Source organism: Columba livia, chromosome 2 (genome assembly GCF_036013475.1).
Source record: "Columba livia isolate bColLiv1 breed racing homer chromosome 2, bColLiv1.pat.W.v2, whole genome shotgun sequence".
In the NCBI taxonomy this organism is placed as follows: domain Eukaryota; kingdom Metazoa; phylum Chordata; class Aves; order Columbiformes; family Columbidae; genus Columba; species Columba livia.
Window position 1 is genome coordinate 137,580,656 of NC_088603.1, and position 27,913 is coordinate 137,608,568.

The 27,913-nt window shown below is 39.0% G+C and overlaps 1 protein-coding gene across 1 annotated transcript; it reads right to left on the reverse strand.

Moving 5' to 3' along the window:
* Positions 1 to 391: 391 nt before the first annotated feature.
* Positions 392 to 27,910, reverse strand: VIRMA (vir like m6A methyltransferase associated). Its single transcript, XM_065053979.1, has 24 exons — positions 27,751 to 27,910; positions 24,879 to 24,994; positions 24,546 to 24,632; positions 24,116 to 24,164; positions 23,340 to 23,508; positions 22,495 to 22,617; positions 21,710 to 21,994; positions 19,821 to 20,973; positions 17,947 to 18,438; positions 17,056 to 17,210; positions 15,563 to 15,645; positions 15,011 to 15,104; positions 14,338 to 14,882; positions 13,535 to 13,770; positions 12,546 to 12,798; positions 10,811 to 11,028; positions 9,391 to 9,523; positions 8,677 to 8,829; positions 6,659 to 6,819; positions 5,841 to 5,937; positions 4,669 to 4,835; positions 4,176 to 4,507; positions 3,179 to 3,322; positions 392 to 2,717 (listed from the first exon to the last, which is right to left on the reverse strand). Exons 1-24 carry the CDS (start codon positions 27,811 to 27,813, stop codon positions 2,560 to 2,562), a joined length of 5,466 nt encoding a protein of 1,821 aa, XP_064910051.1. The 5' UTR covers positions 27,814 to 27,910; the 3' UTR covers positions 392 to 2,559.
* Between the last annotated feature and the right edge of the window lie 3 nt (positions 27,911 to 27,913).

The following is a 27,913-nucleotide window of genomic DNA, read 5'->3' on the forward strand; positions in this document are numbered from 1 at the left end:
ACGGAGGCAACTCCTGCACGTTTCATGGCGAAGCTCCTCTCCTCACCCAGCGCGGTGCACACACGGTCTGCGCACCCAGCGCGGGGCTGCAGGAGCCAGAACCGGATCGCACTGGGGTCTGTTCTTCCACGCGTTGTGCTCATCAGGGAAGCGAGCGATTCGCTAAACCGTATTTTGTCATTGGCGTGAGCCGCTTCCAGAGTTCTGGTGCTCCCATCAGGAAACGAAACTTTCTTCTCGGGCAGAGTATAAAAAGCAAAATTTAATGCTTAAAGTGTTATTTACTCATGGAACGAATCCAGTTTAAAAGAGCAAACCAAATAACTCCAAGGTTTAAACAATTCTTTCAAGTTGAATTTACCCAAGGAAGGAACCACTTTGCACTGAAAGCTCACGGAACTAAATTCATTTGAAAAACCAAAACATGATAGATGTATAATTCTTTTTCAATTAAATTTACAGAGCTTTCATACATCAAACAATTTAACCAACCCTTTATTTCATCCTAGTTCGAAAATGACTAGTGTGACATGCCACGTATTTTAAACTTTCAAGAACCATTAGTGAATATTTACATATTTATTCCATGCTTGACACTTTTCATTCCAAATTCCCTGACAGAAAACAAATTATTCATATCCCTGCTAGTTTCCAACACAGTAAAGTTTCTGAAAAAATAAACCAACCATAAACACGGTCTAACGGAGCCAACCAGCTTTAAAAATTGTATGCAGCGCTCCTCAAAAAAACATTAATACCCGTCATGCCTGTAAGAGCTCCACCAATTTTACTCATTACAATTGCATTATTAGTAAAATAACATCTTCCTGTTATTTTACCACTCAGAAAATCGTTTGGCTTCCAATCCAAACCTTTCTTCGTGTTATTTTAAACAACGTTAAAGCGCGTACCTTTGTGAACCGAGACTATTCCCTTTAACCGCACCCAGTCAATTAACAGAAGTTTACTGCTTTCATAGGTTACGTCAATTGACTTTGCGAACTAATCGCCTCTCAAACAGCAGGACGCTGTCCCAGGGTCTCCACACAGGAAGAGCGCACCTAACAGGGGCCTTCTGTGGTCCAAATAAAAACCTACTTAATTTAGTCAGGCAGGATAAAGCTTAAAAAACAAAAACAACAAAAAAAACCCAAAAAAAATCAACCTAAAGTATTACCATACTTTAGAAACACTTAAAATAGGGTGTTAAAGTTTACGAGTCTAGGCAGACAAGCTCTCCAGAGTGAGTTAACATTACATAAAACAATAATACTACAACTGGGCCATATTTAAGTAGATGAAGGCCCCTTTATAGCACTTTTGTAATGTCAAGAGACCAAAGCATAAGTGAAAATAGAGCTTTTGTAAAAATTCTACATGGCCTTTCGAACAAGCTGCTACTCCAAAAATGCAGTAGCAGGCTACTGAGAATCAGTTAATTCCACAAAATCTCATGGAGCCCAAAGGAACACAAACATGGGAAAAGCTGGCTTCAATCACTGCATTTAACGTGAAAATACATTTAGTGTTGAATCTAGTGAACGTTTCTTTATCAGTTCCAACTTCGCAAGGTTTTTCTTTTTGCACTATATCTCAGTCTAATTACAGAAACAAAAATCCAAAGCATCTATCCAAAGGGAAGGTTCAGCATTACTGCTGCACTGTGTGGTGGTTCAGTTTCTACATCTGCCTCTACACCTTCTCCTCAACCACCCCAGTCAGCAGAGAGGCGGGAAGTAATGAACTCCAGGCTCTTTAAGGGTTCAGGTTTCTTGCCTTTTATCCTCAAAGCATTCTCTGTTTTCCAATGAAGTGACTCTTGTGCTCCTAAAGCGTGAGCTGGAGTTGTAAAGTAAACACTAGAGTGTTGTCTCATTCTCCCTGAAGTCAACAACAGATTTTCTACTAATTTTAATAGGTGCGGGATCTTAAGTATCTAATCCCATTACCAAGGATGTACAACAAAACCTACATAAATGATGTTTACATTTGTATTCTTTCACAGATTAATTCATTTCAGGTAATCTTATATCACCCACTACTTCAACCCCTGCCAGATGGGCCTCATTCATGAATAACTCAGACTGGCTAAACAAAACAAACCAAACCAAACAAAACAAAAAAACACAACAAGAAAAGGCAAATGGTTCTAAACCTGAGAGAAAAACCTAAAATTGCCTTACATATATATTTTTTTAATATTCTTGCAGTAATAAGTCACACACAAAACACCTGTACCTTTCTTTTGGCACAATGAGTATTTTAGAAGTCCTTCAAGTCTTAAAGAGGTTCTTTTTACTGAGTATTGTCTACTGAAGTCCACAAAAAATTAAAACATCTTTTTCAAAAGGAACAAAAAAAATTTACAATTGTACACAAAACGTCTTGAATTTTATTGAAATTTCAAGTCTTGTATCAAACAAAAACTTTTCTTCAGACAAAAATATTCTCTTGGTGTCCTCCAGATACCGCTAACTCTGAATTGGTCCTTTGGTGCCACGCTTGCTTTGTCTTCTTCACAGAAGTCCACACGGTTGGGCCGTTCCATTAGGTCTCATTTTATCGCGTGAAGGAACGTACATGACGACCTCTTCCACTGCCTCCACTAACAAACTTTCCTCTCGAGCCACCACTGCTACTACTATTAGCACTTGTCCAAGACGGTCCAATTCCACCCCGGCCTCTGGAAGCACGATCGCGAGGACTCGGTCGGTAGCCTTAAAGCAAAGAAAAGTATACTCAGTTGGAAAAAAAAAGAAAAAAAAAAAAGAAGCCCTAGGCGTAGTAGCTGCTCAAAGCGTAAGGAACAAAAACAAGATGAGACACAAACGGGGTCTGTTTTCTCCTCTTAACTTTCACTTTTCTTTTAGGCAAGCATTTTTGCTTTGCTTCGCTCTATAATTACCATGTAGGTACGAAGACAACTGAACTGCAAAAATCTGAATGCGAAATTAAGATTCTGCGATCAAGTGTTCAATTCAGCAAGTTTTATGGATTACAGGACAGTTCGTATGAAAGCATGTATTTGACACAGTCTCAGTGACAACTGTTCATATATGCTTAAAACATTTGCCGAATTTCAAGGTGTCTGCAGCATCCTTGCATGGTTTCATTTGTAAAGCAAAAATGAAATTCAAGGAATTTTCTATAGTTCGATGCCCATATGAATACCATGTACCTGCTGAACTTAATGGTCTCAGTGGTGGCAGTGGACCCCTGTTAAAATTGCTTTGACCACCTCTACTGTCATTGTAGGTTCCCCTGGGCGTACTCTGTGCACTCCAACTTGAGCCTCGAGCGCCTTCACGACGACTGTAACTTCCTAGATAGGGAGAGAAAAACCCACACGCTGTTGAGCAAACATCACTCTTTCTTTTTTTTCTTCACTTCAATCTTCACAATACTCAGGGCGGTAAACATAATACATAATTCAAACAGATAAAGCTACTCTGCATCAACATACCCTCGGTATTCTAACTGGAAGTCTACAAGTGACTGTTGTGGGGAAATATCCACCCTTCAGATAAGAGCCCAGGTTTAAAAGAATTCACATTATCTAGCATATTAAGATAGGGTCCTATACTTCAAGGTTTTGTGGTAAAGTAAATCCTAATATTTATAGCCTTACTAAATGGAAGTATTTTCTGTTTCTACTGTGCAAGGACTTGCCCTAACTACAGGATGGGAAGGAAAGGAATGCAACCTTGTCTATATGTGAAATAAACACTCTGTAGCTAGAATCACATACTGTGATACTGTAATCTCCAAGCTCACTGAAAATTACATCTTATTCTTGTCAGGATCTTACATCCTTTTATTCAAAAGCCTCATTAAACCCAGAGACGTATTGTGATGCTTGATTTCATGTAACAAATGGTAGAGAAGGCTTTTTCTTTTTCTGTCTGCGTCTCTGAAGCACTCCAACAGTTGTTCAAAGCAAGCAGCCAACTCCTTTTGTAACACAGAGGGAGAGAGAGGCAACATGGAACTCGCAGCCTTGTTTCAATTCCACAGCACTCAAGAGAACCTTTTCTAGTGTTCGACAACTTATTTAAACAACACTGCTTCAGGAACATCTCACAGCAGGGATGATTAACTGCAAGTAAATTGGGTTAGTATTACTGAAGTATTTTTAGCACTAATTTACTCCAATTTTAATACAGGAGACAACGTACCTTTTGAAGCAGGTGGTGTAAAGAACCTGTTCTGACTGTGAAAAGCTCCTCGTCCTCCACGATTCCCTGAGAACCCACCACGTGAAGAAATCTTCTGTGACACTTTCGGTGGCCTTTTGGCTGGTGGTATCCCATCTGGAGCAACCACTTCTTTGCTCTCTGCAGCAACAAAATCATCCACGTGCATGGAGGGTGGCCTGCTTGTGTTCTGTTTCCTCTGACGGAAGATATCGTGTGGTCGAATTCCTTGTCCAAATCCTCCCCTGCCTCTTCCTCTTGGCGGTGGCACAACATGAGCTCTCTTTGCCGGCTCTATGTACTCAGATTTTCCACTGTCATGATAAACCATAATTTATTTAGTTAACGTAAAAATTAAGTCATATTGAACATAAGGCATTCTCCATACCGGAGACAGAATTTGAAAGGCATTTCACGTTTTGAGAATATACAAAACAGTGCCGAACACCCTGTTTACTCATTTAACTCATCTCACCTTGATGTTATGAAGGTCTCATGCTTGTGCTTGCCGAGTTTGAATCCTTTTGTGGTTTTTGTGCGGCCAGGAGACGATGGTTCTGACAAAAATGACCTTTCCAATTCAGCTTGCAAGTCAAAGTCACTGCACCCCTTCTCTGACAGTTCAATTAAGTCAACTTTTACCTGCAATGACAGAGTTTAATTTTATCACACCCATCATTACTAACACCTCTGAAGATGAAAAAGTGTTGCACCAGGATGGATGAGATTCAGCGAGGGCACTTCTACTAGAGCAAAAAAGCTCCATCCTCTACCTTTCAATGCAGTAGTGGGCTCAAAACAAAAAGCAGCAGAACTGCAGCAAAATTGTCTCGATGGCTCAGAATCTCTAAGTCAAGGGCATAGTTGTCAAGTATGAACATCTGTCTTGTCACTAGATGACCGACAGTGAGGCACTCTTTTGCTAGAGCCACAGTCCAATAAATTTATTCATGCTGCTTTTATACAGGAATCAACAGTTTTGGTTTTGCTTAAGAAATGAAAACACAAGTATCTTTCCATTTAAATTTTAAAAGAGTAACACTAAAAAAGAATCAGTTTCTGTTGACTTCATTGCTTTCATTATTTCTCACATAAGAAGTTAAGACACTGCCAACTGCTTAGTTTAAAAAAAATAATGTCACTGTATATTTTTCAAAATTCCATTTAAAGTTTAGAATATAAAAATCAAGTTTCAAATACTGTGAAAAGTTTTAGTGCAAGCAGTATCATGTACTACTGCCATTTTTTCCACTTTTGTCACATCAGAGCAAAGATCAAAAAAAAGAGTGTAACTATCAGGTTCTTTGTGTATTACTGCAATGATAGAAGACAAGCAACAAAAAGAAAATATATCGCGTTCTTTACCTACGTTGGAGCAGCAATGCAAAAGCAGGTTAGGACTGATGTACCAACTGCTCCTCTAAAGGAGATGACATCTGCATTAGAGCACTGCAGAAGGTGCCAATTTTGTGGCTGCTTCTGAGTGAACCCGAAGGCATTTGACAACAACCTTTAACAAATGCCAACCTCTGTATCTGGGTGAGGTCAGGAAAGCAAACCGTTTGACCATGTGAATTTCTGATGCTAGGAGCTCAGGTTAACCCTCATTTTTAAATCCGCTTCAGTTATGTTAACGAAGCCTTTTACCATATCCAGATCAGTGTCTATTTCTTCAGCCTGAAAGGGTGAAAACCACATGGACTTCAGCTGGTCATCCATCACATCTGCCAACACGTATGTAGTCCTGCAACAAAACAATGCCAAATGCCTGATTGGTTATGAACTACAACTACCTACAAGCGTGTGCAGCATTACAGAACCTGAGGCATGAAATTAAATTGTCCTGGTTTTGGCTGGGATAGAGTTAATTTTCTTGCTAGTAGCTGGTACAGTGCTGTGTTTTGGATTTAGCAGAGTGTTGATAATACACGGATGTTTTGGTTGTTGCCAAGCAATGGTCATACCAAGTTAAGGACTTTTCAGGGGGGAGGCTGGTGATGCACAAGAAGCGGGGAAGGGGCACAGCCCGGACAGCTGACACAAACTGGCCAAGAGATATTCCACACCGTATGAATCATGCTCAGTATATAAACCAGGGAAAAGTTAGCTGGGGACCACTGCCCACGATCTGGCTGGGTATTGTTTGATGGGTGCTGAACAACTGCATTGTGTAGCACTTGTTTATCATTACTGCACCTTCTGTCCTGTTAAACTTCATCTTAACACATGTGGTTTACCTTTTTCCTGATCCTCTCCCCCATCCCACCGCGGGTAGGGGAGCATGTACAGCTGTGTGTGGCATTTAGCTGCCTGCCTCTTTAAACCACAACATAAATACACTGGGACGAGTCAGTAGTAGTGACAAGAGTGCTGTTTAGATCCTTTTTGTAATATACCCATGCATAAATTATTGTATTTTCTTAAGTAAATCACAGGTAGTATGCTCAAACATTTAACCATTTTACCTGTTGTTAAACAAATTCTGCAGAGAGTCTGGTGCAGAAAGAACAGGCTCCACATCTTGGTCACTCAGCGGACAAGAATCACCTGCTGATTCCAACATCTGCCTCACTCCAACAATGTTGTCCAGTAAGGATTCAAGGCCATCATCTTCCTTAGAACGATCCTAAGTCAACACATCACAAGTCAGAACTTTTTCCCCTCCTCAGAGAAGAAAACATGCTTTTGTTAATTAAAAAACAGAGGGGGACACACTACACAAAACCGTCTATCCACAATATAGTGGAACCAAGACAACCAGGTACACAACAGCAGAGAGCTCCTCAGTAAGCTGTAAAACACACCATGTCACCACATGCACACTCCTGTCTTTGTTTCCAGTGGATGCAATGACCTCCATAACACAGTCCCAAAGAAGGCATCCTCCCAGGTTTTAGTGAACAAGCTCTGGGCTACAGCATTCTAACATCTCAAGTGTCTGCTATTTCTCCTTCAGCACAGCTGTGGCTTTTAATTTTTTACCACAGATGTTGACAGCTGGGGAAGGGACAGGAAAGGCATTTTGACCAGCAGGCTGTGAAGCAGCTCTTTTATGGACTCTTCTTAATTAGCTATCTACTGCCCAGCTGTATTATTATGTAGGATTAGATTTGAATATCAGAGTTAGGTTTGCAATCAGAATCACAGAAATGTTGGATGCCTTGAATTCTGCATGTCCTCTAGTCTAATGTGCCCCTGCTCAAAGCAAGACTGTCATCAAAGCCAGATCAGTTCAGCCATAACTCAAGCCATGTCTAAAGAAGGCTCCAGTGACGGAGTGTCCATAGGCACTCTGAGCAACGTGTTCCAGTGCTGCACTTCTCTCTCAGTGATATTTTTTTTTTTGCCCCCCTCCTCCCCCAATGTCAACCTGAACCTCTGAAGCCACCATTTGGGGCCATTGCCCCTTGTTTTATCATCTGGAATTACCAAAAGCTGTTTGATTCCACCACCTTTGTAACTATTCCCCAAACAGCTGTAAGTAGCTCTGAGATAGCTCCTAAGTGCTCTTCACCAGGCTAAACAAGCCCCACTCCCTCGTCTCTCTAAAGCACATGTGCTTTAGGTCCATGACCACCTTGGTAGAACCCTCTTCAGTTCTCCTAGATCTCTCTCGAACTGGCAAGAGGGCAACTCTGGCCAGAGGTGAATGTAGCACTCCACATGACAGCCCACCAGCATCCCATGGAGAGAAGACAGTGCAGTCCCTTGATTTGCAGACGATGCTCCTTGTAGGATAGTTCAGAACAGTCTGCCTCACTTGCAGTGACCAGGCACTGTTGGCCCATGTTCCACCTAACAACCACCATAACCACCCAGCCCACATCAAGAAATGGGGTTATCCTGCTCTACTGCAGAACTTTGCATTTTTCCTAATGATCCACACAAGCTTTCACTAAACCAATCCTAAAAGGTATATTGAGGTCCTTCTGGATGGAGGCTTTGCTGCTTGTCACTTTAGTCACTCCCCCAGCTTACTGTTATCCACAAATCCACTGAAGACGTATTCCTCCTTCAGGTCCCTGATGAAAACATCCAACAGTATCAGCCCCACTGGTGGCTCCTGGTTGTTCCACTTGTTACTGGTCGCCAGCAACACCAAGCCACAGCAAGGCTGTGTTACATTAACAACCTGCTCACCACTATCCAGCACTCTGTTGTACACATTTGCTGCCTTTCATCGCACAGTTAACTGCCTGTGCTCTCCAAGTGTGCAAATACTCTCAGTACAAAGGGATCCCAAACCTGCCCAAAACTTCTCAGCATTACCACAACAAACACAACAAATTCAGAATCCATCCTGCACCAGAACAGGTGATTTCTGATATCACTATTAAAACAATGGCAACAAGCTATTGCCAGTTCCACAACATAGCCACAAAACTGCTCATCCTTCTTATCAAGAAGGTATAGCCTATATTGTTTTAAAAATGCATTCAGACAGAAGACAACATCAGCAGTTTGATTATTTGAATTCTTTTACCATAACATGTTTCTCCAGATCAAGCAGCAGGTTTTCTGGGGTCTCTTCTTTGTTTTGCAGTAGATGTTTTAACTCTGCAGTAGTCACACCCAGCGTTCTGCCTGGATGAGATCCATCTGCTTCCATAAGGCTTCCATCATCTCCACAACATCCCTGAAATATTCAACAAGTGGAAAATAAGTATATATAAATATTCATCTTACTTTTGGATTGCAAACCCAAGAGTTCTAATGTACATTAGAGCAAATCTAGCAAAACAAGAGTAATATCTTGATTTTAAAACATATTATGAAAAATATTTTAATAATGCACACTTCAATAGGCAAGTTTAGATACTGCATCAAAATGAATGCAATCCTTTCCTATATAAGCTGAGGTTTGTATCAGAAAATTAACAACTATTTTAGATTCCCTTCTATACTACACATCCATACAGCACCTCTCTAGCAGGATGCCAAGAATCTAAAACCCAGACACAACAGCTTGCTATTCACTTAAGAAATCAATATGAATCAATCTGCTGTTCTTCCTGCTGAAGATGAAGATAGCACTAAGACTACTGATGGAAAGCAGTGAAGGACTACTGATGATTGCCTTACACAGCAATCCGCATATTCAACTGCCTTCTGAAATAATATTCCTGAATGCCTCACACCGCAAATTTCAGAGACATGCAGCTGAGCTTGTGTAAGTATTCAATACATATTCACTTACCAGCGTATCAGTGTTTAGAATCTGTCGCAAAAAATCCAAAAAAGACGAGGCGAGTTCACCCGTGTCTTTGCTAAAACTAGTTATTACTCGCTTTAACACAGTGTACAGAGCACTGCTGTGTTTTCTTAGAGAGCTGTTTTTACAATGAGAAGAGGGAAAATACTTTATTAGTGCATATGTTGTGACCTCTAACTTGTTATAAGAAAACAACATATAGGCAAAACGAATAGGGCAAATTTCACCATTCTCAAGTTGAGTTCTGATTGCAAAGCTGGAGCTTCATTATTTTCTCTGTACAGGACCATTGTTCTTGCCAGCGCTATCTGCAGATATTTCAGTCTGCACATATACAGCTATAGAAACTACAGTGATACCTCTAAAGCCTGCAAGAAATTACACTTCCATCTTTAGCAGAAAAGGGATAGGAGTACAGAAATATCTGCTTGCACAAGGGCCTTATGTATAAAGCTGGATCATGCTTGCTGTTGCAATTTCACTGTATCCCATGATGCCTAACTGCAGAAACAAACCAGAAAGGTATAAGAATAATAATAATAAATAATAATCAACACAGAACCAGCAAGGCTGTGCACACTGAAGCTGACAGCTCGACATACAGGATCAGAGAAACAACAGCATCTTTAACCTGCTTATTTTGCATTTGCAGGTTGTCTCTCTTCTTGCAGCCTGAGCAGCACAGTTCGGTAGCACTGCTCAGAAGAGTGTTTGGAACAACATTTCACTGACAGGGCTCCAGGCACTACCTTTTTCTCTTTGGAAACCTCACGACTTTCTTGCCTGTCTGTACTCACCTTCAGTGGACACAAAGGTCCAAATACAAGACAAGGAATTAAGTGTCAAAATATCACAGCACTGTCCAACGTATGCATGTATTCTACTCAAAAGGGAGTTGAGTCCAAAAAAGTAGCAAAAAACAACAACAAAAAAAACCACAAATACACACCACTTATTTCAAAAGCCTTAATTGCCTGGAGGTCAGAAAACTCTAGGGAAGCGTAAACTGAATCCTCTCAAAATAGAAGGAATGACAGACAGCTCTCCAGTATCCCACATGAGAGCTCTAACTACTGAGTGACTCCAAGGGGAAAGACATAAGCACTGTTTCTCATTCTAATCCTCCAGCCTTGGAGTGGGGAAATAGCGTGTACAAATCTTTTTTCAATACTTTGTTTGTAGCTTGAAAGAAAGTGCTCCTGTGTGTATACTGCAGAAATGATTCAGAGGTAAAACCTGAAGTGAAGGAAGACCAAAATACTGAGTAAAACATTAAAGCCCCAAAGAAATGAAGGTTCAGCTGCCTTATCCTCAACATTTCCTACTAGATGAGTAAGAAATGATTTAACACTAAAGAAGTTTTTAAATCATTTTAAGTTGTCATAGATATCTTAAAATACCATACCTCTTTAAGTGATAGAAGCCATAGTCATGTTCTGTAAGGAACATCATTGTTCGGATACACGTCAGCAGACAATTGTAACTGCTCTCAGAATTAGTTAATGTTTCCATCAGAGAGTCACAAATTAAGGGCATCAGCTCTTTGCTTGGTAAGGAGTTGGAAAGCTGCTCTGATTCAGACACAGAACCTTCTGATGAACTTGGTAAGATGAGTGCAATATCCTATAAAAAATTATTATACGCAGAGTAAAAAAAAAATGCATTCAGAATACCAGCAATAAGTATAAGTCATAGAAGAACTAGGTTCTTTCACTACCTCTTTTTCATCTTATTTCAGTTATTACTGAGAGGTAAAATACTTATCCAGAGTATCCTTTTAAATTTGGTTCTGTTAAGGGTTACAAACCATTACTGGTATTTAAATCACAAAAACTTCTAAGGGTGAAATGTGATAGCAGAGCCACAACTAAAAGCCAAACAGTCACTGGATAATATGCATACAGCTTCTTGCCTAGGTAGTCAAACTGTCCCTTAATCTGAAAACACTCAGCAAAACACAAAGAGCGGCTGAGCTCACTACGCTTGTTCAGCTTGGAGAAGAGAAAGCTGAGGGGTGACTCCAAGGCAGCCAACAACCTGCTCGTGGAGAGCAGCGGAGGGGAGGTGCTGATCTCTCTCTGGTGACCAGCGACAGGACACGAGGAACTGGAATAAAGCTGCATCAGGGAAGTTCGGGTTGGACATTAGGAAAAGGTTCTTCACTGAGAGGGTGGCCAGTCACTAGAACAGGCTCCCTAGGGATGCGGTCACAGCACCAACCCTGTCAGAGTGCAAGGAACGTCTGGATGACGCTCTTAGTCATGTGGGTTAACTTTAAGTAGTCCTGCTAGGAGCAGGGAGCTGGACTCAATGCTTATGGGGCCTTTCCAACTTGAGATATTCTATGATCCCGTGGTTCTGTGAAAATTAGGAGGCTGCAGATACCACCTAGGAAGTTTAAGATCTACTGCCCCTCCACAGTTTACATCAAATAAAACAAGATTTACTTTCACAATGAATTTGCATGGGCAAAGGTCTCTTGTTTATGACTGATTAGTCTCTACTGCCCAACAATGTCCAAATGTCTTTTGCTTAAGTGGGTAAAAAATAAAGCAAATAAATACATGCAACTAGTAAAGCAAATAATAACATGCAAATCTATGCATATAACCAATGAGAAACTACCGATGCCAGTCTATGACTCAGTTTTCAGAAAACATTTCTTACCCCTTGCTCTGGTAACTTGGGCTTTTTTATTTTTAATGGTCAAGTTTTCTGGTAGCAGCGTATCATACATATCTTTATATTTGGACAGCTAAGAGATACATAAATTTATTCAACTGGGTAAGAGGTGAATAGTGACAACTCAAGTTTTGTCAGTGGCCCATAGGGAGAAATTACATCCCTCTCTCAGCAGAGGGGACAAGTCAATCTTTGTGCCATTCAGTTCTTGGCCTCTAATGAATTACTAGAACAGTGCACATAATGCAAGGGAGATAACATAAAATTAAATTTACACTCAAGAGCAACAAGACAGCAAGTCTACCAAAGGAGTCAACCATACACATTTTTTCTTTCTGTATTTTAACAATGTTGATTTTTTTTTACTTTCGGAAAAAAGAAAGCACCTACGAAATAATCTCATTTAAATTGTCTCCTACAATTATCAACACACATTATGCATTAAATATAGAAAATACCTGATCACAGAGGGACTGCAAAAGGGAAGTAACATATTCAGCACACTGTTGATGAGTGACGTTCTCCCCAGCCGATCGCATCAAAGCCAAGAGCTCCTGGAAAACCTCTGCGTACTTTTCGTCACCTTTAGTATTTCCATTGATAAGATGCAAAATAGCCAATTTACAAGCTTTATGTGAAGCCAGGGCATCCAGTAAAGCAAGCAATCGAGTGGTCTGTCCAGTGTATTGTTTCTCTTTATCTTCCGTGTTGCTGAAAATATATCAATGCACTCTGAAAAAGCTTTTAAAGTAATCTGAAAAACTATAAAAACAACCATTACAGGAGTCATATAATTCTGCATTTAAAAAAATGGTTTACATACTTAAAATTACAATTTACCTTTTAAAAACTGTTCAACTTCCACTAAATGACTTCTGCTTGCATCAGAAATTAACTATCTACTATGCTTTTAACACACTATATGGCATCTCATTGTATATGGATAAATATGCTTTTATATAATTTAAACAGTATCTAATTCTGTGGATAATTGTTATTCTAAATAAACAAGATTCATTGTTTCCAAACCCTTTGAATTTGTAGTATCCAACCTCCTCCAGCTTACAAACACCTATGTATTTTCCTGTTAGTACGCAAAACCCAGTATAGCAAACTTTGCTGCCCTACTTTTCCTATTTATATCAGGTAGATCCTTTAGAAACTCTTCACAGGCAAGGGACAGCCTGAAGAAAATCTTCCTACAATACTTACCATAAACACACAATGTGAAACGATCTACACCAAAACTTAAATGTATGAGATAGTTTCTTGGCAACATTAAGCATTATCAGGACACAGTATATGGCAGTGGACTGAGAATTCATTCAGTTCATCATGGATAAGTAATATTTCTGAAAGTATTTTCTTCCTGCTAAATGTACTGCACAGAAGAAAGATAAATTTAATCGTTCATTAAAGAAATCTTTGCAGTAGAAAACAAAGATACCTTTGTAGGTCTTCTACAATCAGATCCAATACAGTCCTCATGATAAGAAGAGCAGTAGGCGAAGCCAGGTCACACAACTGAACACAAATACGTCTCAACATGTGCTGAATAGGTTGGCAAGATGAACCAGAGAAAGATCGAACTATCTCTTGTATCAGTTTGGCTTGAACATGCAGATGCATACTCCACAGCTTCCTGGTGTTGAGTGCCACTGAAATATCATGTGGTTCAATTACCTGCGGGAACAGAAGAACAGGAGGTTTTCCCTTTCAACTTCTGTCATAAAACCTGAATTCTGCAATAAGGTATAAACAAAGACTAAGTACTAATACTATCCTCAAAGACACACAAAGCCATTTTCATTAACACCGAATGACAGGGCACGATTCCAGCTTCAGAACCATGGGTTGTCACACGCCTTTTATGCTTACTTATCATAAGATCACAAATTCAAGATCCACGCCAAAAGAAAGGAAAGCCTTAATATACCAAGAGTTTGGCATTCAGGGTTAACTCCAAAGGCTTCACAGTCAATCATTTAAGTAACAGAATGGGAGTCTAGATAATTTTACAAGGAACAAAAGAACAACATACAACCACTAATTTAAAAACATGCTCCAAAGAAGAACAATTTTGTTTCTAATGAAAAAGGCATATCTTCAAAGAATCTATATGAACACAAATGCTTTGCATAAGTTTTAATTCATCTTTTCACATAGCTGTTTTCTTCCACAACTATGAAAATGGTCTACAGGTTATACATAATTCAAATTCTTTAAAAACTAAATAAATCTAAATTATACCTGAGTCGTCTGCATGGGCAGTGGAAGAGGCAACAATTCTGAAAGCAGTATAAGTCCAGAGAAAAAGCCTTCGGGAATTCTCAAAATTGAAGAGAGAACTTCCTTCAGCATTAAAGACCATGTATTGTTTGCCAAAGTTTCTTCTGAAATGGTAAGTTTTTCATTAACACCTTGTGTAAAAGTCAGTAAGATATCAACAATGTCGTTCTGAATTTTCTGTTCATCGCTATCTAAGCGCCCTGAGAGAGGGATAGAACACAGGAGCATGTGTAAAGAAACAAGTGCCGATGGAACGCGCATGTCTTTGAATTCGAAAGATCCACCCCTCAGGAGTTCTGTCAGCATTGTTTTGAGGAGAGTAAGAGTACAGCGAGCCATAGAAACAGTAGTAACTCTGTGAAGCGTGGTGCCCATGTTGACATGGAGTCGCCAAGGCTGAATAAGGACGCTGTTCAGCTTCTGCAATACCCTGATGAAAGTGTCCATTCCCTCAGAAGAAAAGAGCTGAATAACTGCAAGATTCCATTTAAGGTCTTTCTGTTGACCTGTATAGAAAACAAATAACATTCCTTAATGTCTCATTTCTCCTGGGAAATCTAGTTAGACATGTTCAATTAGAAGACTCAGAAAACAAATACTTCTGTGGCAAGCAATACAAATATATCAACCATACCTTGTACCAGTGGTGGTGGACATGCAACATGACAAAGAACACGAAGTGCAGTAGGAAGACCAACTCCATCTGGGGTCATCAAACTGTCAATGTTCTTTGCAGGGAGAGGAAAAAAAAATAAAGAACCCATATTACAAGGCAGTACTTCACAACAAGTATACCACTAGCTTAGTGTTCAAGTACTGTATTTAGTTATTGTACGTATTATGCAAAATTTAAGTTCAAATATTCTACCTTTTGGAAAGCAGTCACAAACACGGCAGAAGCAAAAAAACAAAGGCAAACATTTGCATTGTGGTTTTATGGCAAGAAAAAAATACTTAAATAGTTGGATCTTTCCATCATGTAGTTACCTTAGATTTTGTTTCAATAAAAATAACTGACAGCAAGAACTAGCCTAGATCTTAAGCTTTAATAAAAACATCTACTTTGGGTAATAGTACATACTTTCAAATATCATATATTAGTACATACCTAAGACAAAATATCAAACTAGAAAAAGGTCTAAGCTTACAGAGCACAACTAAAAGCATCTATCTGTATTTTACTAACCTGTTTGATATATTCAATGAGATTTGGAATACAATTTATTTCAAATCTAAGATTTTTCAAAGGTTCAAGCCACTTGCTGAGCTCTGAGGGAAAAAAAAAAAGAGTTAATCAAGTAACATGTCGGTGCATTTATGAATATAAAACTTTTTGCAATAAAAATATACTTAATGTACTCAACAGGTACTAAGCCTAAGTGTAAAATTTGTAAGGCATATGTTGCAGCTGTATCCAGATAAAAAGCACCCACAAAAATAAAACTTCAGAACAGGCAATACAGCTCATGCACACAGACAAAATTTCCCTCAAGTCAACCTGAACACTCAAATAATTCTCAAGTTATCATTTGCAATTAAACATTTTTATAAAAGACACGATAGGTCCCCATTGTCAGCTACAGAAAAAGCCACCAAGAGTAAGAACCAAAGTGCATTCCCCTTAATGTACATAACAAGTTATTACAAACTGAATATAAAATTCCTAATAAATACACAAACATAGGCAATCTCTGCACCAGTAACACACATTCCCTCTGGAAATCCTTATAGATTAACAGTGTCTCTCTTAGTCCAGAATAACTTTAAAGTCCCCACTTTTGGGGAAAACAGATTTAAAGTTTTAAAACCTATTGTTCCTGAAAATATTTTAAAGAACGTGAAGGTTTGAAGGTCATTGAATGGATGTGAACTCACAATTATTCTCTGACTAATTTCATGATTTGCTTTAATAAACTAGCCCCATTTCTCATGAAACTGTCTGATGCAGGTGAGAAGATAAAAAACCATAGCAGAGGGGGGAATTACACTAAAATTTTGAAGAATTCTGTTTTCTTTCACTGCATTTAAGTCTTGGAAGAAATAAATGATATGTCTACATGAGTCAGTTAAGCAGTGGAGGGCACAACTATGCACATCAGAGCTTCAGTGTTCAGGTGCCAGAGCAGTCCCCAGCAGGCTTTTTCTAAATGACCTGGGCTTGATCTGTGAGACAACACAACACAGGGAACACTCTGAGACACTATTTGGAGGTCAAAGGATTTATTAATATGGTAACATGGACTATTCCATGCCAGTTGGCCTAGGTGCAAAAAACCAGTCCCAGGATTACTTATTAGTATATACAGATCCCATAAGGTTACATCACTAAAGGAAACAACAAAAATAAACAGTCAGCTCACTGACTAGTTAGTTCATTTTTACTAAAATCTGCTCTCCTATTTTCAACACAGAAATAATTTCAAACCTCCTGTAATTATCCAAAATTCATGGTAGTTAATATTACTTGAAAAATAATTTAAAGAATTTCCTTTTTAACTCTCATTAACAGAAAAAAAATTACACATTATCTCAGTGACTCAACTAATCAGATGCAGCTGGAAAAGGAATTTCATTCTATACATTATCCAAACCAGATGATTGTGAAGCATCAATCACCCACATATACAAGGTTTATTCTATAAATTTAAACAATTCAGTTGATAATGACACATACTGTACCTTGCAATTTGGTGTTATTTTCGTCTGCCTTACAAAGCTTCAGCAAAGGCGCTGAGTGCTGTTCCAGCATTTGGACATCACTGGAAGATTGAACCACGAGCAAAACAAGGATGCAGGCGTAATTATAAGCAACTGACTTCTTAGACTTTGAGTCTCTGAAACAAGAAGTAGGATTTGCTTTAGATCTCAAATAGTGCAACTGGGTATTTGTTAGATTTTCATTCTCTGACCCCTAAAAATCCACCTACAGAGCTTTTACCTTCACCAAGGCTTGCCCCATATCATTATCAACAATAAAAAAAGTTATCCTTTTTTTTTAATAAATTGAAAGCTTTCGTTTACATTTACTTCAGATTTATTTCAGTATCCAATAAAGATGAGAGTTGAAAGCAGTGACTGGAGTCAAGTAGCAAATAAATTTTTCCAAAACTTTGTCTTGCTTTAAAAACACTGTTCCCTAAAGTAGTAAAAGAGCCTGTTCAGAGAAAACAATGACTGTTTTTAACAGTTCTAAGAAGTTACAGAACTGAAAGAGTCCCACACCAGGAAAGTGTCCATTGTCATTTCCCCACTCAAATTTTTTGATCATTTCAGTCAAATTTTATGCTTGAATGAAAACTGCCTACTTACTGATTTTCACACAGCCAAAAGTCTGACCTGTATCACAACACCTTTGTGGACAACCTACACAGATCCTGGGCTTTAAGTACTTTATCACAAATGAGAAGCCTGATTTTATATTACATTCTTCTATTTAAAAGTTTTTTGTCTTTTTTTAAACAAAACGATCGTGATCCAAAAGAAAAAATACTTTAAATTTACTAATTCATAAAAGATACAATACTTTTTAAATGTAAAAACCTAAAGAATATAAGTATATGCTTAAATTACCCCAAAGCTTCTTTGGAATAGTACTCCATTAAAGTAATAAGACACTGGAGATTTTTCTCCAGACTGAATACATGAGCCACAGCAGATCTTCCCACAGGGTTAAAGGTAATCAAGTAAAGGTTGTGAAGTGTTCCCAGCAGATCCGAATGGTCGGTCTCCTCGCTGGCTGTGCACCGCTGAAAGTGGCAGAATAGTTCTGAAATGCACTGCAACGTCTGTGTTGAATGTAGGAGCCAAAGAGCAAAAGTATCTTCATTGGCACCATCTGACTGGAGACCTTCCTCCTGATCTGGATCAGAAAACTGGCAAAGTGCTCTAATCAACAAGTTTGTTGCTTCATACTCAGAAATAAAGAAAAGAAGACCCTTCTGTGACAGCGCTAGGAAACGCAGTATGTCTCGTATAGCTTGAAGCACACCTGGATGTGCACCTGTCACTGGCATAGACAGTAGCAAAGTAATGCATTCTAAGAAATGGTGACTATGAAGATATCTGAAAAATAAAAAACAACAGGAAAATAATCAGTAATATTATAATCATCTGTCAACACTGCATAATAACATTATATAAAATTACATGCCTCCTAGCTTCAGTACTTAATGCTCTACAGACTATGAGAAATAATAACTAATTGTAAAGTAGTACAAAATTTTAATCTTATGGAACATAATTGCTGTAAGATTTACAGGAAACGCCTAAATATAAAGTTCTGATCTCCAAAAATAACCCAAAAAACCTCACATTATCTACAAACAAATGGTTTTTATTTTACTAAATTTGCTGTATCTGAATCATCAACACTGCACTATATGTTTTAAATGTAGTGAGAAATCAACCTTTACAGCATATGTAAGAGGTGATTTGAAGACTCTGAATGTAGATACTTATAATCAGCCATGACCTACACCACTACTATCAAGGAAAACTGTTAGCATTTAGAGGAAGGCTTTTTAGACAGAAACTTGCTAACAGAAATAACCCATGGGATCCTTTAAATGGCTGAAGGCAGGCAGACCTCAATGACTCCTGCGCCACGCAGGAGTGACCCAAACAGACACAACAGCATCACTTCTGAGCAGGGCTGGCTCACATCTCACCCGCTCAGCATGCACACAGAGGTATCCAGACTTGTTAGATCCACATGCACAGGCATGTTCCAAGACAAAACTCTCTCCATCTACAACAATTTTCAGATATGTACTTGTACAGCACCACCACAACTGACAGGGATCTGTGAATGCAACTGAAGTGCTAGCACAGTGCCTGTAATAACAAGAGGGTCTCTTTAGCTTGGAGGAGACTGAGGGGTGATCCCATTAATGTTTATAAATATATAAAGGGTGAGTGTCACGAGGATGGAGCCAGGCTCTTCTTGGTGACAACCAATGACAGGACAAGTGGCAATGGGTACAAACTGGAACACAAAAGGTTCCACTTAAATATGAGAAGAAACTTCTTCACAGTGAGGGTGCCAGAGCACTGGAACAGGCTGCCCAGGGGGGTTGTGGAGTCTCCTTCTCTGGAGACATTCAAAACCTGCCTGGACACTTTCCTGTGTAACCTCATCTAGGTGTTCCTGCTCTGGCAAGAGGATTGGACTAGATGATCTTTCAAGGTCCCTTCCAATCCCTAACATTCTGTGATCCTTGTTATATGCATGGTAGGTTGATGGAAAGCCAACAAAATAACATGTACATTAACTATCAGACTCTCTCAGACTTTACAAGCACAATCCAGAGTCCTCCAATAAAATACAAAGTGAAACACCTAGAAAAGTGTTAGCCAGCAAGGTCATCCTTAAAAAAAAAAAAAAAAAACATCTGTTACAAGCTGGGGAAAATACAGTCTATACAGCGAACTTGTAACTGCCGTACCTGAACAGGACAGGGTAAGGGTCATCCCTTTCTGGAGGGCCTGTAATGCGCGCCATGGTTGGGAATGATTTCACAGGTGGCTGAATCATTGTATGAGGAGCAGTTTCCATCAAATGGAAGATTTCTTCAAGAAGACTAACAAGTTTTTCCATCTCTCCTTCACTTATATTAGAAGATTCCAAAAGATGATCCATGTCCATAGGAGTCTCCACATCATTCTCATACTCTTGGTTGGTTCTTTCAAGTGCTGCCAAGTCCTGGTCCTGTTCTGGCTCCGAGTGATTAGGAAGAGAAGGAGTGTTCTCTGCTAACTGATCAACCACCTTTTTAATATCTGACAGAATCTCATAGAAGTGACATTTCTGCAGAATTGCAGAACCAGCAGTAACTACTCTCACAGTCTGATCTAACAGTATGAGTTCCAGGAGTTTCTGATAACCACTTTTTTCATGTACATCTACACCACCCTTTAGGAACATCTCCATTCCCTCAGTCATACTAATAACACTATCCAAAGCTTTAAAAGCATTAAGTTTAAGGGAGGATGATACATGATCTGCAAACAACAGTTCAAATAACACATTAATAACTCCTGCCTGCAAGAGTGCCGTTATTCCTTGAGTCCCACATTCTCCTAAAGACGATACCAATTTTGTCCCAGCTTTGAGTTGTCGGACATTCAAAGCTATGGGTTGTTTGAGAGCTACCTGAAGGTTCAGAGCTTGCAGGGTCCAGTCTACCAGCTGGGTAATGTAGTCTTGCTTTGTGTCTTTCACCTGCAGGTAGCTCAATCCTTTTACTATTAAACTCGGTACTTCTTCTAATGCAGTGACCCACTTTGCACCCCTTTCCTCCTGATACAATTCCAACAGTTCAGTTAATTTAACTGAGGCTTCGACTGCCCCTGAATTTTCTTTTTCTGGGTCTTGGTCCTTTATTTTACCAACTTCATTTTCAAATACAGTCTTGTAAGGGCAGCTAAAGTATAAAAGAGGTCCAAGCTCCCTTTCAAAAGGTTCATATGTCACAGGAGGCACAGATGCCAGATCCTCAGGAGTATATTCAATATCAAAGCTTGGATACTTAAATGTTTCACGTTCCAGATCAGCAATTCCATCTTCATCACTTGAAATCTGCTCATATCCATCATCGCCTAAAACAAAAAAGATTCAGTTATGAAATAAAATATATTATGGATAAACCAGGCCTGTAACTGCCGAGAATCTGCTCAAAACAAAAAGTAATAATTTATTTAATGCAAATATTACTGGTTATAGAACAATCATACAGTAATACACAGAAAGCTTTCTCTCTCCAGATAAAAGCGACAGCCTCAGTTGACAGATTTTTTTTTTAATGTAATAACAGAGACATTTAAAAGAATGTATAAAGCAACAAGTTTAACTAGGGTATACTTTACTACAAGAATACTGTCCAGTTCTCTTCCTATGATTGCATCTATCATAAAACTTCTAGCCTGAAATTTTGCACAGGCATGGGTGGGAACTTTACATAATGCAAGAAGATGACTACTGACATTATTAGATAAAAAACTTTACTTGATTTTTAATTAAGAAATAATTTCTTTCACCACTTTCCTACATTTTTAAACAAAAGAGACAACACGAACAAATGTTCATTCTCACCTATAAAAGCTGTATCTATTTTCCTCTGTTTACACAAATTAACAGGAAGATTTACTATACAGGAATAAATGAATAAATATTCCATGGCAAAATACCGTTCTTAAGAGATGTGACCATTATAAATAAGGCTGGCAATGGTGAGATGACCACATGATCCAATTCTCCTCACACTTAGTCATGATAATGGTACTTCCATCAAAATTTCATAAACCTGATTTTTTTTCTTAACTTTTTACAACTTACCTTCGCCTTCTTCCTCCTCTTCACCCTCTTCTTCATCTTCCTCGTCCTCATCCTCATCCTCTTCGTCATCAGCAATACTGTCTACCGTTTGCTCATCATCATCATCCTCATCCTCCTCCTCCTCAACATCCACATCATCTTCATCTTCTCCTTCTTCTGGTTGATCTTCCTCCACTTCTCCATCGTCAGAATACTGGCTTTCTTGATGAACAGACGTTCGATCAGGAGAAATGGGCTCAAAGTAGTCCTCCCTATGGTCCACATCATCTTCTTTTTCCCCAACCACTACAAATATACACAGTTTAAGAAATAAGAGTACTTCTCTGATATCCAGTGCTCAAGAATATGTTGTAGACTTTTGCATTACACATAGTGGAGATACAATAAAAAGCATCTTGAAGAAAAACTTCAGGTGATCTGACTGAACACTAGCAACAATCACTTAGTTCAGTAAGACTATAAAGAAATATGTAGCGAGTTCTCCCATAAGGAGACCATAGAACTCAGCAGATGCTGCAGAAAGATGGAGGAGAAAGACAATGAATAGCAGAGTCAATAGAAAATTTATATAAAATATGAGCAGTTGATATTTTCAAATCTACTAACTTTTAAATTGATACCATTTAACATAGGAAACAGATTTCCTTTCAAATCCCTTTCCTAAAACTGAATCTGTCCAGCAAGAGCAACAGCAGACAGAAAAGCTCACACCAGGCAGGAACACAGAATTCTGCCTCCACTAAGCAGTGATGTGCTGCAGATAAAACAACCTGTTCTCAATCTACCTGACACTGGCATAGGTTCATCCTCATCATCATCAGGGGGAGGAGGGCCTGGAGGCGTCCTTGGTCCCCTAGGTTGTGGTCTTGGAGGGCTGCCATTGAACTGGTCTTCTTTCTCTCCATCAACTATATTTATTGCGAAAATAAAAACTTGCATTTAGTGGAATCACAGGAATAAAAGCAGGAAATTTTAATTTTTCAGTACTACTTTTGACTAGGAAACATCTTCATTTTCCAGCTGTTGTTTAATCTGTATTCTGCCTCTGTAGTACATGAGGCAGTTTGCTGAAGTCACTTTTGATGTTAACAAGAACTACATCAATAAGCAAACTTTAATACAGTATTGATTTTTTTTTATATAATACTGTTAATAAATTAACATGGGTAATTGCCATTTCTGACTTTGGCACTAGCAATATTATAAGTCTAACAATAATATCTGAGCTATTTTTTTTAATTTACATCTCAATTGACAGTTTTTACAGTTTCCAACCATTTTTTACTACACAGAGTATTCAAATTATGCAGCCCAATAGCTGTGCCCTGAACAAGACAGTTGTAATTTTAAATCTAAAAGCAAGACTGAAGCAAAAAGTCGCTCATGGATTCTATTCATGGCCATTCTAATATCTATGGAGCTAATCCACTCTCAAAAAAGCACTAGAAAAGTATCTACTTAAAACCGTTCAATATAAATCTAAAACAAAATACAAAACTAAATGACAAAGACACAAAGCTAGAAAAATAAAGCCACTGAAATATCAAATGTGAAAGATATGGTTTTTTTGTTAAGATCGGATACTATAATGTTGATTAAAAAAAAATACATATCTTCTCACAAGACTTACCATGTTTTGGGTTTCTTTTCAAACCAGGCTGTTGCTGGGGAGGTGGTGGCGGAGGTGGGGGTGGAGGAGGTGACTCTCTCTCATGGCTTATCACCCTGTCAACTGAGCCATATATTGCCAAAGTCAGACAGTTATACCACCCTCTTAGAACCAATCCATCCGTGTTGACCTGTTTTTTAAAAAACAGAAAAAGGACTTAAAAACAACACAAGGCAACTTCAGAAAAGCTATTTGATTTTAATATCACTATATCAGTATCTGCATAAAAACAAGAAAGGAAAACCAACCATTAAAGTATCTCTTTGCCCTACATTTTGAAAACTGTGAAAAGTTTTCAATCGTTATAACAAATAAATAATCTTTCTCTGAAAGCATTCAAGTCTTTGCAATATATTGCCTAATCCACTAGAGCCTATTAATGAAAAAATCGTTACTGTGGGTCACACAAACACAATCTGAATGAAGTAAATCCAAACAGAACTGAAAATGACGTGCTTAGCTGTGGGCTGCAGCCACAACACTATGATTTATTTTTGCTCATATGCAGTGGATAGCTCTGTTGCAAAGCTCCATGGGAATGGTCAAGCCATCAAATCCACAGCTCATGCCATTACAGATGCAGACTCTAAAGTGATCAGTACCTGAATGACCGGCAGGTTTTAGAATAAGATCTTAAACAATAAATGCTTTACACAGAGCTAACGTACCACACACAACCATATTTATACCTAAATGACAGACATGTAGAAAAGGAAGTTTAAATCACATTGCATTACCTTTGCATTGGGTCTGAAAATAATTGAAGTGTTTTCATCATATTCAAGGCTGTTAAATAAAATATACAAAGTTATTTTTCCATTAATATAAAGCATGTTTACAGAAATAAAACACAGCAGCACTAAACACATAAACCAATAATAAAATACTGAACAAATAAGTGCTCTCAAAAACAAGAGTGCAAAATCACTTATTTCTAAAAATACTTTTCATTTTAAAAAAATAACAATATTTTCTTCTTTAAAGCATGAACCTCTGTACTCCCACATTGATTGGAGGAAAAGGGCAAAAACACAAACTAGCAAAAGCCAGACAAAACATGAAAATCATGGGAGACACAGGTTTTCTATTGTGTATTTTCTGCACTAAAAAATTCTCAGGAAAAAAATGTAGATAATGTAGTCACGCACTAATCTTGAAAGTACCTACCTCCCCAGCCTATCAAAAACAGGGGCACTTGGCTTGCTGACATTGTTGAAAAACAAATCCAGTTGAAACGTATGTGGGGATGTCTCTCTGGAAACAGAACATAAGTAAAAATTAGATCTGTCAAGTTCCTTATCAGTAGGACTAACAAGAGGAAAAAAAAAAAAACACCTTTAAATTATACTGTTTAAATAATTCCCCAAAATAATCACAAGTTCAGCAGACACATAGATGCATTTTACCTTTTTATACAGGAAGTTCTGCTGAGATATAAAAGTTCAAGAAAAAATAAGAAGGTGGTGTTCCTGAATAAGATACCTACTATCTCGCACTTACCCATAAGCTCTATTGTCAGGCAAACTTGTATGAGCTCTCACTCCTGGAGGAATCACACGCACTTCATTTATGTAAACCACACATGGAAAACGAACTACATCTACATTGGTACTTTGCTACAAAACAAAGAATAAAGAAGCTCTAAGAAATGAAAATGCAAACAACATAACGTACTCATGTTCTTTATTAACCAAATTAAGGTTGCAATCTTAATAACTACAAAATGCTAAACACTGTTAAACAGAAAATGTTTATTTTTATAATCTTCTGGCACTTTTCATATAATTAACATTATTTTTTATAGAATGTGTTAGTGGTTTATTTACATGATCGGTTGCCTTTATCTTTTAAACAGTAACACTTTATTTCTAACAGAAAGTACGTTAGTAAAGGTAAAAACTGGAACTTAAATATTAAAAAAGACTGAGTATATGGTTCTCTTTTAATAAAACATGTCAATATTATAAATAAATAAAGAAAATGTGTGTTTTAACCTTAAACATTAGCAAATGTTCTATTTCAAGTGTAATACTAGAAATAATGTTACTAAAAATCTGTTTTACTAGACCTGTACAAAGATTCTGTACCACACTTATTTCTCCAACTTTGCAACAACATCTGAAAACCTTTTGAAAATAACATTTCTGTTTACCACACAGAAATAGCAAGTATAAAGACATGTTATGCTTCAGCACTCCCAAAAGATGTTTGAGCAAAATAGGAAGTAATCATAACATCACAGTGATTTCCCATGTAGCAGCCACCAAATTAATGCTGAAAGTCTCCTCTCACTAAATTTACTATATTTGTTCTTATTGCATTTATACATCACCTCTATCATATATACACTTTCAAAACAGTAAACACAGATCAACTATATGTCCAACTGTAAGCATATCAAGACTTTCTTGAACTGCAGCTCTGAATCAGATTTCTCATTAAATGTTTCCAATTAGCAAATTGGATTAGCAAAGACTGCACTAGCAAGAAAAAAAACCAAAACACTATTGATACAAGTGTCTATCTATCTACCAACAGAACTCAAAAAAAGAAAATTTAAAAAAAATTGATCTGCAGCCAAAAGTCATATAACTTCCAACACAATCAGAAAGCAAGAGAAACCCCAAAATTACCAGCATAAGGCAAGAAAGTACTAAGATTTTCAGAAAACTAACAAACAAATAAATAGCCACAAGTTTTAAAAATAATATTTAAGTGTGTGTTGTGGGGCACATATTACTGTTATTTAATAGCAAACAAACACAACGGCTCAGCCCAAGGGCTGAAGTATTACAAGGAGGACAGTAGAACAAAAGGACCCTGCTGTGACAGGGATGGTGGCTTTATTAACAGGAACAGGGTGACTGTGGCCTGCGAGGAGCGAGGGCTCTGGCAACTCTTTGCTTTGCCTTTAAAAAAGGTGTATGTGTCACATGGAGGCTCAGATTTCTGGAGGAAGGGCTGCTACTGAGGAGGCTGCGTCCCCAGCAGCACTACCCAAAGACAGACAAATTCCTGCTTAAATTATATGGGATTATGCCCTGACAGCGACACACCAACACCATCAGGACGGCAAGTGAATCCAGTCCAGTTTCCCTCCAAAACATTAAAAAGAAAAAAAAAACAAAAACAACACAACGATCCAAACAACTACGTAACCGCTCAACACATTAAACTCCATAATTAAGTCAAATAACTTTATTAGAAAACTCAGCAGTACTTTTCAAGAAATCCAAGTTTCAAGGCAAGACTCACAATCCATTTAGCTGAAGAATAAGTATAACATATGGAAGGCATTCTTACAGCATGTAAAATACTATTTTTTCTTTAATAAAAATTCAGTATGGTTTGGCTTGGAAAATGTCACTGGCAAGAATGAAAGTGCCAGAAAACATTATAGACAATTAAAAGCATTCAATCAGAGAACACACTGTCCGGGGCGGGGGTGCAGGGGACACGGGGAAGAGAAGTGGCTAGTTTCCTACACAGGGGAACAGCATCTCCTGCCACATACTGTCTTAAATAGCAGAATTTAAAAGACATGTGGATCTCTTTGATCCTGACAGCTAAAAAGAACTGCAGAATAGCTTCCTGTTTGTTTTTAATTGCAACATCAGCTCAAAATACTTCATTTTCCTTTCCTAACACCTATCCATCCTTCTCAGGTGACACTACACTTTGCTTTCCCCCTCATAGTCCCCTTCTTGTACCCTGAAGAACACAGAGCCCTGGGCAAACCTGCTTCAAGGATGCTCAGGATCCCAACAGCATCGAAGCAGAACATTTGTATGAACTCCCACTGCTAAAGTAGGCTGGAAATGTTCCTTTTGCTCTGGATGCACACACGCTGCATAAACCTAACAGAACATTCTACAGTCTCACACAGCCAGAAATACCACCCTTCTCATTAACTACAGCAAAGCATTCGGTATTTCTCAAGTATGGCCCTCTGCCTGATTTCATTCCCTATGGAGCTCTCCAACCAGTTTTATCCTCTTAAGTTTCCCACCAGCTTCTCCCCACCGCTGCCTCTAAATCCTGGCTCCTGTCCGTGGCCATTCCCTCTCTCAGCCCAGGACAGCGGGCCGGGCGCACCGCAGGGCCCGGCTCTGCGGCCCCAGAAAGGCTTCTGAGCCAAGCGGGGAGAACGGGCAGATCCCCGCCCAGAGGCACCAGGCCAGGGGCTGCTCCCTCCCGCCCGGCCCCTGGTGAGGCGAGAGCCGCCGCCGGGCCTACCCAGCCTCGCCCGCCCAGCGCCGCTCGGCGCCCCCCAGCCGCCGCCGCCCGGGAAGGCCCCGGCGCGGCCAGCAGGGCGCCGGCAGCAGCGGGAAGAAGAGCGGGGCGGCGGTCCCGGACGCCCCCGCCGCGTTACCTCCGCGCTCTGGTGCTTGAACGTGTCTAAAAACAGCAGCTCGGTCGCGGTATCCACCGCCATCTTGGCTCAGGAGAAGGGGAAGCGCTTCCGGGCGCCAGCACGAGTGATTCCGGGTCACTGCAGTACGCGGCGGCGGCGGCCGCTTCTCCGCCGCCCTCAG